The following is an 18,013-nucleotide window of genomic DNA, read 5'->3' as shown; positions in this document are numbered from 1 at the left end:
CACCCAGACGGTGAGGCTTTGAGGCCACCAGACCTTGGACCGGAAGCATCTGGAAAGGAAGTGGCTGCCCAGGGTTTTCCCTGCAGTGAACCATGAGAAGTGGGTGGCTGGCCAGGATGCAAGGTTTGGCTCAGGGACTCCCTCTGTGCAGCTGCCTGACATAAGGGACTGAGAGGAAAGGATAAGGTGGAAGGGCTGTCCTGAGGCTAGACCAAATGCTTGGTTGTAGACAGCATTTGCTCCATCAGAGGTAGAAAGAAGTGCCATCGGATTGGGCCCTTTTCAGCTCTTGCGTGTGTGTGTGTGTGTGTGTGTGTGTGTGTGTGTGTGTGTGTCTGTGTGTGTGTGTGTGTGTATGTATGTATGTATGTATGTATGTATGTATGTATGCATGTGTTTCTCCTGCTAAATGTGACCAAGGCAATCAGTCTGTCTCTGGAGGTGGTCATGAGGATATAAAATGTTCGTATTCTTGCCTGTTACTGTTAGGTGGGACAGACGGACATGGGTCACATGGCTTGAGCAGGCAACAGCACAAGGCACTAGATGTGGTTGGTGCTTGCACTCTGCCTGAGTGAGGCACCTGCAAGCTAAACCTAGGGAAGTCTGGGACCCTTCTGGGCCAGCCTTGGTCGGTTGTAACAGATCCAACTCTTGCTGAGGCCTGACAGTGACACAGACACCAGCCCTGCTCCTGGCCTTCTTCTCTGCCAGGCCTTGGTGGTTTGGTACACAGGTATTAAACTAGCAAGTGTCTCTCCAAACTCCACATCCGTACGTTTCTGCCGCTCCCAGGACTCTGCCCTGGGCTTTCTGCACACATGCTCATAACCTAACACGCCTTAGACCAAATATTCCACATTTCCCACCCCAGTAACCAGGCCTCAGAACCAAGTGTCCTGACTGCTGCCTTCTTGTGTCCTACCCTACGCTCTCAGATGCCGTCACTGTGATCTGCACCTGCTTTATCACTCGGCTGCCTCCTTTCTTTTACCCTGAAGATGCTATCAAAGCATCCCCGACAATGCTATTTCCTCATTCCAGAACCCTCCGTGGCTCCTGGCTACCTTTAGGGTTGAGTAGACTTTTCAAGTTGAACTCCAAGTCTGTCTAAATCCGACCCCTTTACTCTCCCATCATGCAAAGTGACCTGGGCACACCCTGGACCCGAAGCTCATCGGCCTTGTCTGGCTAGCTGCCTGGCCTCTTCCCACCTAGATTTGGTTGGTTCTGGGGACTCTGGAGGAACTTTGAAGACAAAAGTCCCTCTTCCTTTTCCACAGGCAGGAGCAGCCATCCGCCACGGAGAGTCCAGCTGTCAGCTGTCTCACAGGAAGATGCTTCGAGGATGGGGTGGCCCCAGTGTGGGTGTGTCTATGGGCACGGCACTGGGAGTGTTGTGCCTCTGCCTTACAGGTGAGGGGAAGGATGGCGGTCGTGGTGGTGTATGGGGATGCTTACTCCTCCCTGGGCTCCAGCCAGGCTGCCTCTGTCTTGAAGAATTATACTGATTTCTATCTCGGCACCAAAGGCAACCAACCTTCTTTACCTTAGCCTCTACTTCTTCATCTGTAAAATGGGACTGTGTGCTGTGATAGTACAAGTTCTTGAACACACTGTGAATTCTCCTCAGGACCCTGGTGCATACGTTGTCCTCTGCCCAGAACTTTCTGTCCTCAGACACAGGCATGATTCCACTCTTTATTTTGTTGCAAACCTTTGCTCAAATGACAGCTTCTCAGCACGCCTTCTTGACGACTTTGTGTAAAACAGCATAGCACCCTCCCTCCTAGCCTTTACTACATTCTTCCTAGCATTTACCTCCACTCGACATACGGTTCCTTTGCTTATTGCCTATTGTCGCTCTGCTCAGAAAGCAGGGTCTAACCTCAGGGACTGGGTGGATGCTTGCTGTGTATACAGTGCCCAGTCACCACGATGAATAGATGAAGGTACTTCCCACCATCCACCATATGGAGAAAACAAAACTGAGTGTCTGGTGCCATCTAGTGGTCACTAGAGACAATACCATCTCTAACCATGAGTGATTTCTTTTTGTGTACCTGTTTGTTTGAGACGGGGTCTCACTGTGTGTTCCTGGCTGTCTTTGAACTCACTATGTAGACAGGCAGGTCTCAAACTCACACAGAAATGCACCTGTTTCTGCCACACAAGTGCTGGGATAAAAGGTGTGTGCCACCACATCTGGCCTGGTTTTAACTTCTTTAAAAAGGACTTTAGGTGACTAAGTTCCATGTCCTACATGTCCCCTACAAGGGGGGACTAGTTGGCAAGGATGAAAACTGGCCTGAGTTTTCATGGAATCACTGAAAGATTCAGGGCCAGTATCAACCGCTAGACACCACATACTAAGAAAGAGTATGTATAGAATTCATAGTAAAAGCTTAATCACAAAACAAATACAAATTTTTCAAGCCCTCTATGGTGCTGTTTCAGTTGGCTTCATTTGAAGATTGTTTGTGCTGAAATGTTTATAGGATAAAAGGCACAGGGGCCAACAGAGGACTTGTCCAGGGCCCATTTTCTTATAACTTATAAAAGAAAGCATTTCCTTTGGAGCTTGCCTAACAATGTCAGAGGGTGAGTCCATGACCATCATGGTGGAGAATGTGATGGCAGACAGACAGGCAGGCAGGCAGACAGGCAGGCAGACAGACAGACAGGCAGGCAGGCAGGCATAGCACCAGAACAGTAACTGAGAGATTACATCTGATCCACAAGCACAAGACAAAGAGGATGGCACAGGCTTTTGAAACCTCAAAGCCCACACTAATTCGACACCTCCTCTAACTAGGCCACACCCCTTAATCCTTCCCAAACAGTTCCATTAGTATTTTAAACATATGAACAATCTCTTGGAGGCACGTTCTCATTCAAATCACCACATATTTCTTCCTTTTCACCCTCATCAACCAGCAAACATTGATAATTCTCTGGGCTGCATATGAGATCTGGCTGGTTCTCTCAATATCTATGGTTGCCTTTCACTCCAGGGCCTAGAACTTGTTATGCTGTCCAGGCTGGCTTCAAAGTTACGGAGATCCTCCTGCCTCTGCCTCCTGAGTGCTTAAAGCCTTTAGCTGACTGTGCTAACAGCCTCAGGTATCCTATCCACTACTGTATCACCACTTCTTATGAGGACCTCTGAGCTGGTCTCCCGACTACTCCCTTACCCTTCTACAATATAGTCTCCCTTTATAGACAGAGCCAGGGTGAACGTCAGGCTTTTCTACCCAGAACACACCCAATAATTAGTGCCCTCCTTAATGACATCCTCTCGAAGGTGGAAAACCCCAGGTTTCTTCCAGCATCTCTCAAAGCCCTGTCTGGCCGGCCACCAGTGGGCTTTCCCACTGAGTTACCTTCCCGTGTGCTCCTTCTGCCCACACCTCAGGGCCTTTACACCTGCTGGTCCCTCTTCCTGGCACACACTATGGGCTCTGTGTTATAAGAGCTCCTGCCTCACACCTTATTTAAAGACATGGGTATTCTTTCTTGCACTGAAGTTAAGTATGTTTATTCATGAAGAGGAGAAAGGCACCCATGAAGTTCTCGCACCCAAAGGGAATCACTAAGAACAGTGGGTGTTTACTTTTGCAGGCACCCTTCCTATACAAATAGTATGTATTTGTAGGAAAATGCAAAGGACCCGGTAGGTGGAAAGTACCTGCCAAGCTTGAAAGCTGCCTTTCAGCTTTCGAGTCCCTGGCTTCTTTGGCTCTTTCTTCTTCTTTTTCTTTCATAAGTACTTCCAGAAGAACTTACTGTGAGCCTCAGCCCTAGAAGGAAGAGTATGCAGAGCCTAGCAGTAGCTGGAAAAGGAGAGAGACCCTGAGAAACCCCATTTTTCCTAACTGCCCTGCTCCTTCCGACTCACCCCCACCCCAGGAGCTGTGGAGGTCCAAGTCTCTGAAGACCCTGTGGTGGCCCTAGTGGATACGGATGCCACCCTACGCTGCTCCTTCTCCCCAGAGCCTGGCTTCAGCCTGAGACAGCTCAACCTCATCTGGCAGCTGACAGACACCAAACAGCTGGTGCACAGCTTCACTGAGGGCCGGGACCAAGGCAGTGCCTATGCCAACCGCACGGCGCTCTTCCCTGACTTGTTGGTGCAGGGCAATGCATCCCTGAGGCTGCAGCGTGTCCGAGTAACCGACGAGGGCAGCTACACCTGCTTTGTGAGCATCCAGGACTTTGACAGCGCTGCTGTTAGCCTGCAGGTGGCCGGTGAGTGTGGAGAGGGACATCCACCCTCTGCTTCCACTCTTCATCCTTCTGCATGTGGCCTCTTATACACTGCTACACTATAGATGAGCCGACTCCCACACTAACAGCCTTGTGGTCTTCCACAATCTCCTGCACTGATGCGCTTGGCGATTACTGTCCTCTGCCACCCTCCAGCCTTTCTACTCAAAGCCCAGCATGACTCTGGAGCCCAACCACCTGGGGACAAGCCAACATCATGTGCTCTGGCTCCCAGGGCTGCCCTGAGGTCTCCGTGTTCTGGCAGGGCTCACCAGACTGGCCTTGTGACCACATCTTAGATGGCCAAGGAGCAGGGCTTGTTTGATGTGCACAGCATGCTTAGGGTGGTCCAGGATGCTAATGGTTCCTACAGATGCCTGGTACTCAACATAGTGTTACAGTAGGATCACCACAATCCACAGAAGCCCCGCGGGCTTTTATTTTTTGGTTTTCAGTGGCACCTTAAAGGGGAGGTTACAGTTCTGTCAATTACACTTGAAATGAAAGGAAGTTAGTTCCTTATCTTTAGTCTCCAAACAAGTGAGATGCTTGATTGTGATAGGGTGGTGGGGCAGGGCACTCCAGGTAGGGAGGAGTCACTGCTCGAAGGCCCTCTTGACTTCCCAGACTCCAAGGCCGTAGAAATCTCCTGAAGAATGGAGATGCACCTGGTCAACAGGTCGTGAACAAGGGAACGGGGTTCTGCTGGGGAAGGGGGTTGTTCTTTAGAGACTCACGACCATCCTATTGCCCCAAGTCTGGATCTCAGGGATGGCTTTTGTCAGACAAGACCAGCCTGCTGTGAAAATATGAGACTCCGTCTGTCTCTAGAGAACGAGAATGAAGAAGGCCTGGGGTTTGATGGGAGAAGTGGGTGTGGAATGGCTGTAGAGGCCCTATCCCTCCTTAATGCTTTGTCTTTGATTCTGACCCAGGAGGCATGAAGGTCCAGGTCTCTGAAGACCCTGTGGTGGCCCTGGTGGGCAGTGACACCTCCCTATGCTGCTCCTCCCCCGAGCCTGGTTCAGTCTGGCACAATTTAACCTCATCTGGCAACTAATGAACACCCAATAGCCTGTGCACGCTTCCCCGGGGACTGAGTGCAGAGCAGGCCTATCTTAGCAGCTGCACAGCATTCGTCCCTGACCTGCTGGCCTAGGGCAGCGTGTTCTTGAGGGTTTAGTGCATGTATGTAGCTGTTGGGGGCGTCCCCTGCTTCGTGGGCATCCAGGCCTTTCGCAGTGCTGATGCCAGTCTGCAGGTGGCAGTTGAATCACAGGTGGGAGCATTTCGCCCTCCTTGTCCAGTCTGCATGCAGCCCACCCCGTCCAACTGCTGAAGCCACCATCATAGAAAGCCCCAGAGCTGGCTCCTGACCCTCAGCCTCTGTGTCCTTTCCTCCACTGGATCCCCTGTGCTAACTGTCATCAATCTCTGCCCTCTGCCACCCTCCAGCCCCCTACTCAAAGCCCAGCATGACCCTGGAGCCCAACAAGGACCTGCGTCCAGGGGACATGGTGACCATCACGTGCTCCAGCTACCAGGGCTATCCCGAGGCTGAGGTGTTCTGGAAGGACGGACAGGGATTGCCCTTGACTGGCAATGTGACCACATCCCAGATGGCCAACGAGCGGGGCCTGTTCGATGTTCACAGTGTGCTGAGGGTGGTGCTGGGTGCTAATGGCACCTACAGCTGCCTGGTCCGCAACCCGGTGTTGCAGCAAGATGCTCATGGCTCGGTCACCATCACAGGTAAGGGGAGATGGCCAGCTGGGGAAGAGCTGAGGGAGCAGCTGCCTCTTCTCAAGGCCCTAAACTGGAATATCAGTGTAGAAGTCTTCATATAGATTTCATGTATTCCAAAGCCTCCCCAGTGAGAAGTCTTTAAGGGACTTGCTTTCTTGAGCTGGTCAATCATTTGTAATGTTTGCTTTCCATGGTACCTGGGCCTCTTACTTAGGTCACAAAGCATTTTCCTGGACTCTAGAGGTGTGGGTGGGATTCTGGGGCAGGCACAGGCTTGCTTAGAGACATGCTGAGTGAGGATGTGCCTTTCAGTGAGCACTTCATTGTCCCAACTGTGAAGCCCAAGAGACTTTGGAGCCTCGCAGGCAGATCTTACCTGGTGGCAGGGCAGCCCTTCTCCCTGCAGATTTGAGTGTCATAGTCGGATTAGCCAGGATTGTCTCTACTGCCACCATGTGGTCAAACGCTAGATTGAGACTCACATTGGGGGAGTCACTTAATCTCTGGTTTCCAGGTCAGTACTAGTCCAGATAGGCACTTTCAGTGCTTGGGGATGTAAAGAGGGCCCAGGCTCACTTTCAGGCCAAGGTAGACAGTCACCCTCTGTGTCTGGCCTCGGCATGTCTCTGCTCAGTCCTTTGGTAAGTCTGTGTGCTAGGTCTAGCTCCCCAGTGTCATCCTCTTTCCCAGGGACCTCCTATGTCTCTGAGATCAGGGTGTTGTCACTGGTCCTTGTCTCTTCTCTTCCCATACCTTCTGCCTGACACCTCCAGCCCACCCAACTTTCTCCTTCCAGTGGTTGCCAGTGTCTGTGTAAACCTTAGGCCTCATTGCAGCTCACCTCCTGCTAAGCATGCCGGTCCTTCTATCCAGATGAACTCAGAGCCAGTGGCCACCATTCCTGCTTAATCTTCCAGGGCTAAGTCTTATTCTACCTACTCTTTAAGGCATTGCCCAGATCTCCCCAAGCCTGAGCCTACTCTCTGTAGAGAGCCAGTCTATGCATCCTCTAAGGGAGACCCTTCCTCAGCTCTCTCATACTCTGAGGTACCACCATGATCTTACAGAGAACTGTAGGGAAGCCATGCTTCACTGAGATTGGGCAGAGAGCTCAGTGGTTATTGCTGCTCTATCATTGAAGACCAGAGTTTACATCCAAGCACACATCATGTAGCTTGCAAACACCTATAATTCCAACTCCAAGGAAACAGATGCTCTTTTCTGGCCTGTGGTTGCTCTCACATACATGTGTGAGCACACACGTATGCACTCACAATCTTTCTTTAAAAAAAAAAACCCACAGGTTTTTTGTTTTGTTTCTGGTTTTGTTTTGTTTTTACAAGAAAGACCAAGAAGTGTGGAGTGAGATGTGGGATGGACAGAGGTGTGGAGGTTATCAGGAAGGACGGAGGACTCATGACCATCCTGCACTGGTGGGCTGGGATGTCTGCAGTAGGCTCACCGAGAAGCAAGGGTTTGTGTGTGAAAGAGAGCAGTTGCCTCACTTCAGGCAACATTTCCTCAGTAGCTATCACTGACTGAAAGGGATTTCATTTGGGCAAGAGTCGTCGAGCACAATTCAGACAAGAGACCAAGGCCCAGGGAAAAAGAGATTCTCCCAAGACTACAAACCAGCACACTGGCTCCAAAGGTTTTGGGGGCCAGGCCCCACTTTGAAAATTGACAAGTGCTAAAGGCAGTGGCGTGTTCCCGGCTTCTCTCAACTCCACCTGAGGATCCTTTGGATCCTTCTGCCGCATTCTGCAGCGGGCAGATGAACCAGGATCTGAATCCGGCGTTGGCCTCTTAGCCCAGTTTCTCTCCTCCCCGCCGGCTGGCCTCCTGTTTCCATTAGAGCAGAGCTGGCTTACCTTGGCGCTCTTGGCCTGCATTTGGCCTCGGGCAGCTCTGCCTCGTACAGTATTCTGGGATTTCGATGCTCAGTCCTCCGCCTGGTCTCCCCTCACCTGATGGGGGTTAGTGATGTTGAGCGTGCTGTGCCAGGCGTCTCTGGAGAGAGAGGGCTTTCTAGAGCAAACACTGGAGATGTAGATCTGAGCCTAGCTGACCGTGTCCTCGGCTGGGAGAATGAAGGAAGTCAGACCATGCTTGAGACAGGGTCAGGATGAACTTTCCTTTTGAGTATTTAAGTTTTTTTATTAGCTTATATTAATTACATATTGAATAGATTTTATTTCACATATGTATACAATGCATTCTGATCATGCTCACCCCTAATTCCACTTCATGTCCCCTCTCACTCCTGCTGGTCCCCCTCCTCTGCCCAACTAGTCTCCTCCATCTTCATTATTTTAAAACCTCATTTATCATGTGCCTACGTGTAAAGGTCAGAGGACCTTGAGTTTCTTCTCCTCCCACCTCTACTCCTTAGTTCCGCGATCCCAGGCAGCGTGGGAAACCATACCCAGTTCATATGCTGCTGGGAATCAAAGCTGGAGCTTCATGTGTTCTAGGTAAGCAGTCTACCGACTGAGGTACATCTCCAGAGTAGCTTTTCCTTCTGTTCTCTTTCTTTCTCCTTTCTTTTTGTAGCTTTTTCCAAATATAAAAGCGAACACTAGCTCACGGACTGTCAAAAACAGGCCACAGTCTGGCTCACGGGCTGTAGCTGACTGATGCCTCCTGACCTTCGAGATGATGTAAAGCAGGTGGGACTGCAACCGTGAGGGAGGCCTCTGGAGAGGGGACTCTGCTAGGAAGGGAAAATGACAGCGACTGTGTAGATCCTGGAAGGAGTCGGAAGTGATTCTGTAAAGAATGGCTGAAGTGGGGTTTCCTGTGGCAACATTAGACAGAAAAGCTGGGAGCTGGGTCAGCTTAGAGATCCTTAGAGATCATGCCTGCTTGTCTTGGGGCACATCACTATTTCAGTTGGTGCAGCTGTCAGAGAATTCCTGCGACAGGTCCATGTGAAGAACAGAAATTTACTGGCTTGTGCTTCTCAAGCTGGAGTACCATAACCAGGCAGCTGGGAGAACTGAGGAAAGCACTTGCCACAGAAGAATGAAGGCTGGTGTTTGGAACCACACCCTTAGAAGACAGAAAGATTATCCTAGGTCAGTGAGGCCCTATCCATGGTTATTAGTCACCCTCAGGCTTCTTAGCTCCCCCTCCTCCCTTCTGAGGCAAACCCATAGCCACAATGGTTTGGTAGGGTGAGTGGAGCTGTGGTCATGGGAGCCTGAGTGAGCCATCATTTACCTTGGTGGCTTGCAGCAAGACTGGGAGCCCCTGTTCACACCATGGGAACAAGATGGTCTCATGCTTCTTCCTCTTCTAGGGCAGCCCATGACATTCCCCCCTGAGGCTCTATGGGTGACTGTGGGGCTCTCTGTCTGTCTTGTGATACTGCTGGTGGCCCTGGCCTTCGTGTGCTGGAGAAAGATCAAGCAGAGCTGTGAAGAGGAGAATGCAGGTGAGGGAGAGTGACTCGTGTGTGTGTGTGTGTGTGTGTGTGTGTGTGTGTGTGTGTGTGTGTACGTGTGCTTGTGGTGTACATACATGCCAGCATGTCTTGGGGCATACATCATTGTTTTAGTTTATTGGTGTAGCTGTAAGAGAATACCTAAGACAGGACCATGTAAAGAACAGAAATTTACTGGCTTGTGCTTTTCTCAAGCTGGGGTACCATATCCAGACAGCTGTGGCACTTGCCACAGAAGAATGAAAGTTGGAGTTTGGAACCCCAGCTCCTACATAAATGTCTAATGGGCATGGCAGCCTGTCTGTAATTCCAGCTCTTAGAAGGGGACAGGGCTTCCTCGGATCAAATGGGTCAGCTAGACTAGCCATATCAGTGAGCTCTGGATTCAACTGAGAGACCTGGACTTAATGAACAACATGTCGAGTGATCAAGGAAGACTCCTGACATCAGCCTTGGGCCTCTGCATACGAGTCACCCATATACATGTAAACAGGCATGCACACATGCACGAGTACCACATACTCAGATGCATGTGCAAAGTAAGTAAGTCAATACCGTGCCCAGGCACCTGCATCTGGAGAGGCCTTGCTGGTCATTAAATGGTGGAAAGCGAGAACAAAAGGCCACAGCACCAGTCCCAGCTGCAAGGGTGGATCAGTCACGGCCTCATCACTCTTTAGAAGCATCGCCTTTTTCAGAAACAATAATTTAAAGTTTAAGTCTAATTTTTTAAAGTTTTTGTGTATGGGTGTTTTGCCTGCATGCATGCCTGGAACTGGAGTTACAGGTGATGATTGGTTGCCCTGTGGGTGCTGAGAACAGAATCTTGTCCTCTACAAGAGCAGACAGTGCTCTAACCACTGCGCAATCTCTCCAGCCCACAAGTCCCAGTCCTTGGTACAGTTTGACGGCAGCTAATTTCAGTGTGCGTTTGGGAGGGAAACAGACATTCAAACAGTTTCTGGGCATGTGACAGAATAAACAGGAGGGTTCTAGCCTTAGACCTTGAGGCTAACATCCTATGTGAGTGGGTGTGAATCTCCCTGTCAGTGTGTACGCATGGCAACTGGGTGTAAACAGGAGAGTGATGTTTTCTTGAGGGTGGTGGGTGTGTAAGGCTGCCGTGTGACGAGGAATCAGTGTATCTGCAGAAACAAACGTGAAACTGAATATATAAGCCTTGTGGGTATGTGAGTGAGAATGGGTTTCGAGCATTGTGAACATTTAATTTGTGTGTCACTGGGAAGAGTGTGTCTTCCTTGGAGTGTACAGAATGGTGCCATCATCTGCTGGACATGAGCACTTTTGAGTTGGTATTGGTGATTGTAGATGGGCGAGAGGATGTTGGTGGGTGTCACATGAGTAAACTGAGACACGAGAGCAGACAGGTAGGTAGTGGAGACAGGAAGGTGACTAGGTATGAGGAAAACGTGTGCAGAGTTTGGTGGATTGTGGGTAAGTGATGCTTGGGCCAGATGGTTAGGTGGGCTGTGTGTGGCAAATAGAGGATGGGTGGGCACATTAAAGTGGGGAACAGAGGGACTGGGGAGGTGACTCTGTCAGGAAAGTGGCAAGCATGAGGACTTGAGTTTGGATCCCCAGCACCCAGGTTAAAGCCTGATGTAGCAGCTTGCTTCTGCAACGATGGGGTTTGGGGAGACAGAAAGGTCCCTGAAGTTCACTGGCCAGCCATTCTAGCTGAATCAGTGAGCTCCATGTTCGATGAGAGACCCTGTGTCAAAAAACAAGGTGAGGGGGCTGGGGATTTAGCTCAGTGGTAGAGCGCTTACCTAGGAAGCGCAAGGCCCTGGGTTCGGTCCCCAGCTCCGAAAAAAAGAACCAAAAAAACAAAAAAAAAAAAAAAACCAAAAAAACAAAAAAAAAACCAAGGTGAGGACTCACTGAAGAAGATACTTGATGTCAACATCTGACCTTCATATGCATGCACGCATACATGCACATACACACATGCACATGCCCACACCAGACACACTCATGCACATGCCCACACCAGACACACACACACACACCATACACATACACACACACACACCATACACATACACACACACACATGCCTACACCATACACACACACACACACCATACACATACACATGCCTACACCATACACACATACACATGTCCACACCAGACACACACACACACACACACACACACACACACACACACACACACACACAAATGGAGAGTGCAGATGTGGTGATGTTGGCTGGCTTGTGAGTGGGTAGAAAGCTGGGTAAGCGGCCATGGCCAGGAAGAGTTGGGCTTCTTGCTACAGCTTTCCCATTATATCCTAGGTTTGGCTCTGGTCTGGTCTCAAGCTCCAGCCTTGAATCCAGCAATCAGACCAGAAGTCAAATCCGTTCATTCGCCAGGTGTGGGAGTACGAGGCTGAGAGGACTAAGAGGACTGAGAATGCTGGTTATTCACCCTTCTAGGTGCTGAGGACCAGGATGGGGATGGAGAAGGATCCAAGACAGGTGAGTCTGGCCCTTTTAATTGGAGAGGACAGGAGATGAGACTTCATGCTCTGAGGTTTGAAGAACCCTCTGATGGAGGCCTCCAACCCAGGGTCAACCACCACTCAGGAGTCTCCTAGATACCTTGGTCCATCCATCAGGACTGTACCAACTGAGGACTTTCCCAGACGGGGTAGGAGGAGCGCTTCAGGAGAGAGGACGTCTCTTATAAACAAAGGAGCCTTCGGCAAATAACTGTCCTTTGGTCTGTTTTCCCACGTGTAAAAAAATGGGTATGAGAATAGGACTCTAGGTGTTTCCACATTGGATTAAATGAGATGGTCTATACAGAGGATAGTACCACGCCTGGTGTCCAGTTAAGAGCTTGAGGTGGCGCCTGTTGTGATAAAGCAGACATCTGTGGACAGCCCAGTTCTCCTTAGAGGCTGTGCAACATCGGCAAAATGCTTTGCTCCCCTGGGCTTCCATGGCCCTGGCCCTGCTCTGATTGTGCCTAAGAGCTGTTCTGAAGCTCTCTCCAGAGCTAGAGAAGCCGTTGCTTTGTAGAGGGTCTTAGACTGAGATCGGGTCTTAGGGTGAATGTTGAGGTCCTAGTGGCCCACAGCTGCAGGACCAGGAGCGACCAGGCTGAGAAAGGCAGATTTCCAATGAGCCTTCCTGTACTGGTCCGGTTGCTAGCAGCTCCCTCCCCACCCCCAGAGAAGAAAGAGCAGGAGCTATGCCTGGGGACTGCTATAAATCACGCCAATTAATTCACCACCTGTTGGTTGGTGCCTGTGTGGAGCATGGAGATGGACCTGGGACTGGGCCTCATTTCTCACACAGAGGCAGACGTTGGCAGGAGGAGGGAGGGGGGAGGGAGAGGGGAGGAGAGTGGGCTAGAGTCAGTCAGCCACGTGCCCTTGGGCCTCGGGAGGCATCTGTAACCATGCCAGCCTCCCTCATCCTCATTTCACCTCATTTATGGCCTGGGCTCTGTGGGCTGCCACATCTCCAGCTAGTGGGATGTGAGTCCTTGTCCCCATTCTGTAGAAATAGGAGCCTGAGATTCAGAGAGGAGAGACCTGTGGGACTTATTCAGAGGGGGTAGAGGTCGGACTAGTGAGCTGAGGCTTGGGATGGCTCTGGGGCTCCTACCCCCGGCACTACAATGGTGCCGAGGTCTGTCCATCCCTTCCGCACCCCACCTTATTTCTCCCTCCAGCTAACTCCCTGGGGTGCTTCTCTCATTACAAGGTCTGTCCTGTATTTTTTTTTTAGCTCTTCGGCCTCTGAAACACTCTGAAAACAAAGAAGGTAAAGTTGCATCACCCGAGATTGAATGTGTGCGTGTGTTCATGTTTATGTGTCTGTGAGGGAAGCTGGGGAGTGGGGTAGCCATCATCAACCTTCTGCTCCAGAAGAGTAGTATCCACTCGCCTCCTGGTGAGATGGTGGAGGAACCTGAGTCCTAGCTGCTTTAATAGGACCCAAATGTCCTACACAGGTTTCCCCGCACCAGGCACTTCTACCTCTCCTGTCTGATGGTTTTAAAGCTGCAGGTAGCCTAGGGCCTGCATTCTGTTCCCTGCAATAAGAAGCTCTTATCCGGGGCTGGGGATTTAGCTCAGTGGTAGTGCGCTTACCTAGGAAGGGCAAGGCCCTGGGTTCGGTCCCCAGCTCCGAAAAAAAGAACCAAAAAAAAAAAAAAAAAAAAAAAAGAAGCTCTTATCCCTGGGTCTAAGAGGTTGCTATGGCTGCCATGCCCTCTCCAGAGGCAAGGCATGAGAAGGAGGGCAGGGAACGTCTTTCTAGGGCTTGGTCAAGAATAGCTCCTGTCACTTTAGGTACATCCCATTGGGCAGAACCTAGTCATGTGACCTGTTTTTTCCAGGTGAGGCTAGAAATCTAGCTTTCATCCGGACAGTCAGGTTTCTGGTGCATAGGAGGGGGCTAGTCTGTACAGTGGTCCTTGTCACTCACGTGGGCAGGTTAATTCGGAAACAGGAAGTGAGCGCTCTCCTTGCTGCCCTTGGGAGGCAGTGAGCACGGAAGAATTGAGCCTGCTGCTGAGAAATGTCAGCTGGGTGTCTGAAGAGAGTTGCTACACAGAGTAGCCCTATAGGGGAAGCAACGGGCTTTCCTGCTCCCCAGGGAGGCATCCTGCTGGCCTTAGTCTGTGTCCAAGATGGATGGCTGCAGAAGCAGGCTATGACAGCTCCTTTCCTGAGGACAGACAGATTCCAAAGGAGGGGAGAAGAACGGGGCCACGCGTGGCCTTGTAAACTGCTGGTGCAAGCTGGGACGTGGAGCAGGGCCAGGGGTGTCAGCTCTGGATGTTCCTCAAGAGGGAGGCACAGTCAGAGGGAAAGGGTTTCCTGCAGTACTCTTCTTCTTCAGGTCATCAGAATGGAAAGGGGTACCCTGCCAGAGGAGGGAAGTGAGCCAGGCCTTGAAGGGTGAGTCAGATGAACCGAGCAGGCCAGTAGGAGGGAGTATGTAGGGTGAGCAGACTCACTCTCCCTACTGGCTCTTGTGTACATACAAGGTAGCAGTGTAAGGAGACACACTCCTTAGCACTACCTATCCTGCACACATAACAGCCTCCAGGCTAGTGGTTAGGGTGCACACTCCCAATTGGGCATGTTACGTCTGATGTACCCCCAAGAGCAGAGCTTCTAGCTTCTAATGCATTTTCCTCCTTTTCCTTTCATCCCACCATGAAATGCAGATGACGGACAAGAAATAGCTTGACTGGAAGCTGCTGCCCTTCCCTGGTGGGGGGGCCCACCCTCTGGCTGTATTGAGCCTCAATGTGAGCCCTGCCCCCAATGAATGGGTTTTGTTCCACAGATCTACCCATTCTTTAGAGGACGTGGTTTACAGGCTACCCACAGCCTTATTTTCCCAATGGACTTAATTCCCATCATCCTGAAGCCTCCTTTCTCCAGTGACACGATACACGAACCATCCTGCGGCCTTATTTCTTACGGACTCGACACAAAGAGTTCTCCACCTCAGTGTCCCTCCAGAGTCATCCGGTGGCCTTGTGATACTACACGGACCTTCCTTCTGCCTTACTTTAATAGATATACACAAACCATCCCCATGTCCTTGTGCCTCCAAAGCCATGCAGAGACTGTATTACTGCTACTATTCTCCAAGGCACATGCTATTCAGATGAACCCCTGCCTTATTCCTCTGAAGACAGATGCTTAGTTACCTCTTGGTTCTTTCTCCCATGGCCCTGACATATCTTAGTCACCCATCAACGATGGGATCCCATCTCTCAGCAAGTCCTCAACCTGACTCCCCTGCCCTCATCTGGCCCTGGCTTTGGTTTTCTCCCTCCCTAAGTGAGATGGGGCACACTCCCCATCCACACACATGGGTCACAGCTGTGCGTGCTGGATCGCGTACATACTTGCCTTGCATGGTCTCCTCTGGCTGCCCTGGGCTGTGCCCTTTCTCGCCTCAGGAAGCAGGTGCTGGTCGGCCTGGTTCTCAGGGCCCCTCAGGGAGTCAGCCTTCAACCCTGTGCTTCCCGTGTTGGAAATCTTTGTTACTTTTCCTTTCTTAGTAAATTAACATCTGTTGAACAACCACAGCGTCCAACAGGACTTTCACAGACCCTGCCAGCTAGATTAAATAATGATACAGAAGTTTATTAATTATTTTAAAGCTTAGGTTTTTTTGCCGGGAGGTATCCCAAATACTCTATCCCGACTAATCCTGGCACTATGTCCCACCACATGGCCAGGCCTACCTCTGCTCCACTCTGAATCATCCACCTCTGTGTCCGCCGACAAATCTCCCATGATTCAGTTCTTCTCCCAGCGTCCCTATCTCTGCCCGGAAGTACGACCTTTGACTTCCTGACCAACTATTGGCCGTCAACTCTTTGTTAAAGGTGATCAGATATAATTTTGCCTTAGGCACGTGAGGAAGAAACATATTTATAAAATACGAGACCAGAGATGGGCCATGGAAATAACACCAGATTCTGACAGCCTTTAGCCCTCTGCTGGTACAAATTAACAATTGAATATATAGAGACACACCTTCACACAGTGCACCCCAACAACAGGGGTGAGCATTGTGCTGGGTACTAGGGTCCTGCTGAAATCAGAGACCTTAACTCCAGCTGGGGAATGGCCTTGCTCCCTGCTGTGCCCACAGCTTCCAACACTGTCCCTGACCCCAGGGTAGGGGTGGAAACCTGGAGAAGGCACAGCCCCTTACCATACCTTGAGAACTGGGTATTTTTCAGAGTCTATATGTGTGCACTGGAAGGCAGGTGGCCACAGCCATGCAGACCTGGGTAGGGTCAGAAGCCTATGCCACGCTGGGACCTCCTCAACAGCTGAAGTCTGAGGACAAGAAGGGCCTTCTTACTGTGGTGCTATTCTGGAGCTGGGGTATATACCTGGCTTGTCTCTGACAGCCCTGGCTTTTGGCAGAACTTCTGATGTCCTGAAGGTCTCTCTCGCACCCCAGTACTGGAGAACCTGGGGATAATTTAAACATGGGACCCTGGCAGAAGCAGGAAGATCTCTGACTTACTTTGGAGTCAGCCTGGTCTACAGAGTGAGTTCCAGGACAACTGGGGCTAGACAGAGAAGCCATCTCAAGGGCTAAAACTAATAAACACGGGACGCTAAACTGGGAATATTTTGGGAGAAATAAATGTCTTTTTCTTTCAATAGCTTCTCACCTGTGATGTCTGTGAAACAGTGGGGTGGCTAGCAAATTTGTTCTGTGCATTTCCGCCTGGAGAAGGGTTACCTAGCTCTCCAGAGTCCTGTGCCCTCCTTAGGTTCCTGGCTGCAATTTCCTACTTGGGAAAGTGAAGTTGGTTGACCAGAATCAGGTTCCTTTGCCAGAGGCTCCTGCCACTCATGTGCATTCCCCTTGATTTCTTTGTCTCCAAGTCTAGCCTGGTTTAGGGCGTCTACTGATGTCCCCACTTCATGATGAGAATGTATTAAGGTTTTTATTGCTGTGATAAAACACCATGACCAAGTCAACTTGGGGAGGAAAGGGTTTATCTCAGCTTCCATATCCCGATCATAGTTCTTCAGGAAGTGAAATCAATGCGAGAACCTGGAGACATGAACTGGAGCAGACGTCACGAAGAAGTGCTGCTTATAGGTTTGCTCCTCTTGTCTTGCTTAGCCTGCTTTCTTGTACAACTCAGGACCACTTGCCCAGGGATGGTGCCGCCCACAGTGGGATGGACACTCCCACATCAACCACTAATCAAGAAAATGCCACACAGACTTGTCTGCAGCTCGATCTTACAGAGGCACTTTCTCAACTGTTCCCTCTTCTCAAGCTTCTGTTAAGTTGAGGAGAAAAAAACATATGCTATTCCTGCCTGACCCGGGGTAATCTGAAATAGGCCCAGGGCCTGGCTCTGCTCTGTGATCTTTGGTTATCACTTTGGATGACCTTCCTCTAGGAAGTCTGAGAGGATAGTGAGCTTGGTGAACAAACAAATTTGTAGAGAACAAGATTCAGGGATGGGGGAGCCTGCAAAACGTCCTGCGTCCTTTTTCCTTGGGGCATAGCTTCAGAACTAGGCCTTAGTCAGACCATAGCAAGCCTTGAGCAGAAAGCTGAGCTTTGATGGGGCTCAGGCTACTCACATGATGTCATCCCTCAGAACATTGACGGTTTCTTTACTGAATAGTGGTGCAGTGTTCTGTGTGAGACGCGTGTGACCTTTACAAACTGGATGGTTTGAGGCTGGGTTTGAACCTCAGCACTGCATAAATGGGACATGACTCTATACATTTCTGTTCTTGGCACTCAGGGGCTGGAGGCAGAAAGATCAGAGTTCAAGGTCATCTAGCCTGTGTATTGATTTTGAGACCAGCCTTGGCTACATGAGATCCTGTCTCAAAACAACAACCGAAACCAGAGGGTTTGACGACTCCAGCAACAGATTGTCTTTTCTTGATGTCCTACATTTGGTGCTCTGGGTGGGTTTTGGAATCCAAAAGCACTGTCTCTTGACACACACACTCCCCCATCAGTGCCCTGTGCACTTTGTTCCCATCTGTGGACCTCTG

At 50.4% G+C, this 18,013-nt stretch overlaps 1 protein-coding gene across 1 annotated transcript in view; it reads left to right on the top strand.

Annotated features, from left to right (window-relative positions):
- The window catches only part of Cd276 (Cd276 molecule), a 30,332-nt gene extending 13,690 nt beyond the window's left edge, over positions 1-16,642 (top strand). Inside the window, exons 2-8 of the mRNA NM_182824.2 lie at positions 1,284-1,416; positions 3,910-4,248; positions 5,722-6,018; positions 9,314-9,448; positions 11,919-11,960; positions 13,221-13,256; positions 14,671-16,642. Coding sequence (NP_877976.1) covers positions 1,338-1,416; positions 3,910-4,248; positions 5,722-6,018; positions 9,314-9,448; positions 11,919-11,960; positions 13,221-13,256; positions 14,671-14,693 — 951 coding nt within the window. The 5' untranslated portion in view covers positions 1,284-1,337 and the 3' untranslated portion in view covers positions 14,694-16,642. The remainder of the gene's footprint in view (positions 1-1,283; positions 1,417-3,909; positions 4,249-5,721; positions 6,019-9,313; positions 9,449-11,918; positions 11,961-13,220; positions 13,257-14,670) is intronic.
- Positions 16,643-18,013: the final 1,371 nt, after the last annotated feature.

The sequence above is a fragment of the Rattus norvegicus genome, chromosome 8 (assembly GCF_036323735.1).
Source record: "Rattus norvegicus strain BN/NHsdMcwi chromosome 8, GRCr8, whole genome shotgun sequence".
Lineage (NCBI taxonomy): Eukaryota > Metazoa > Chordata > Mammalia > Rodentia > Muridae > Rattus > Rattus norvegicus.
The sequence above is the reverse complement of the archived record's forward strand: the minus strand, read 5'-3'. Positions and strand labels throughout refer to the sequence as shown.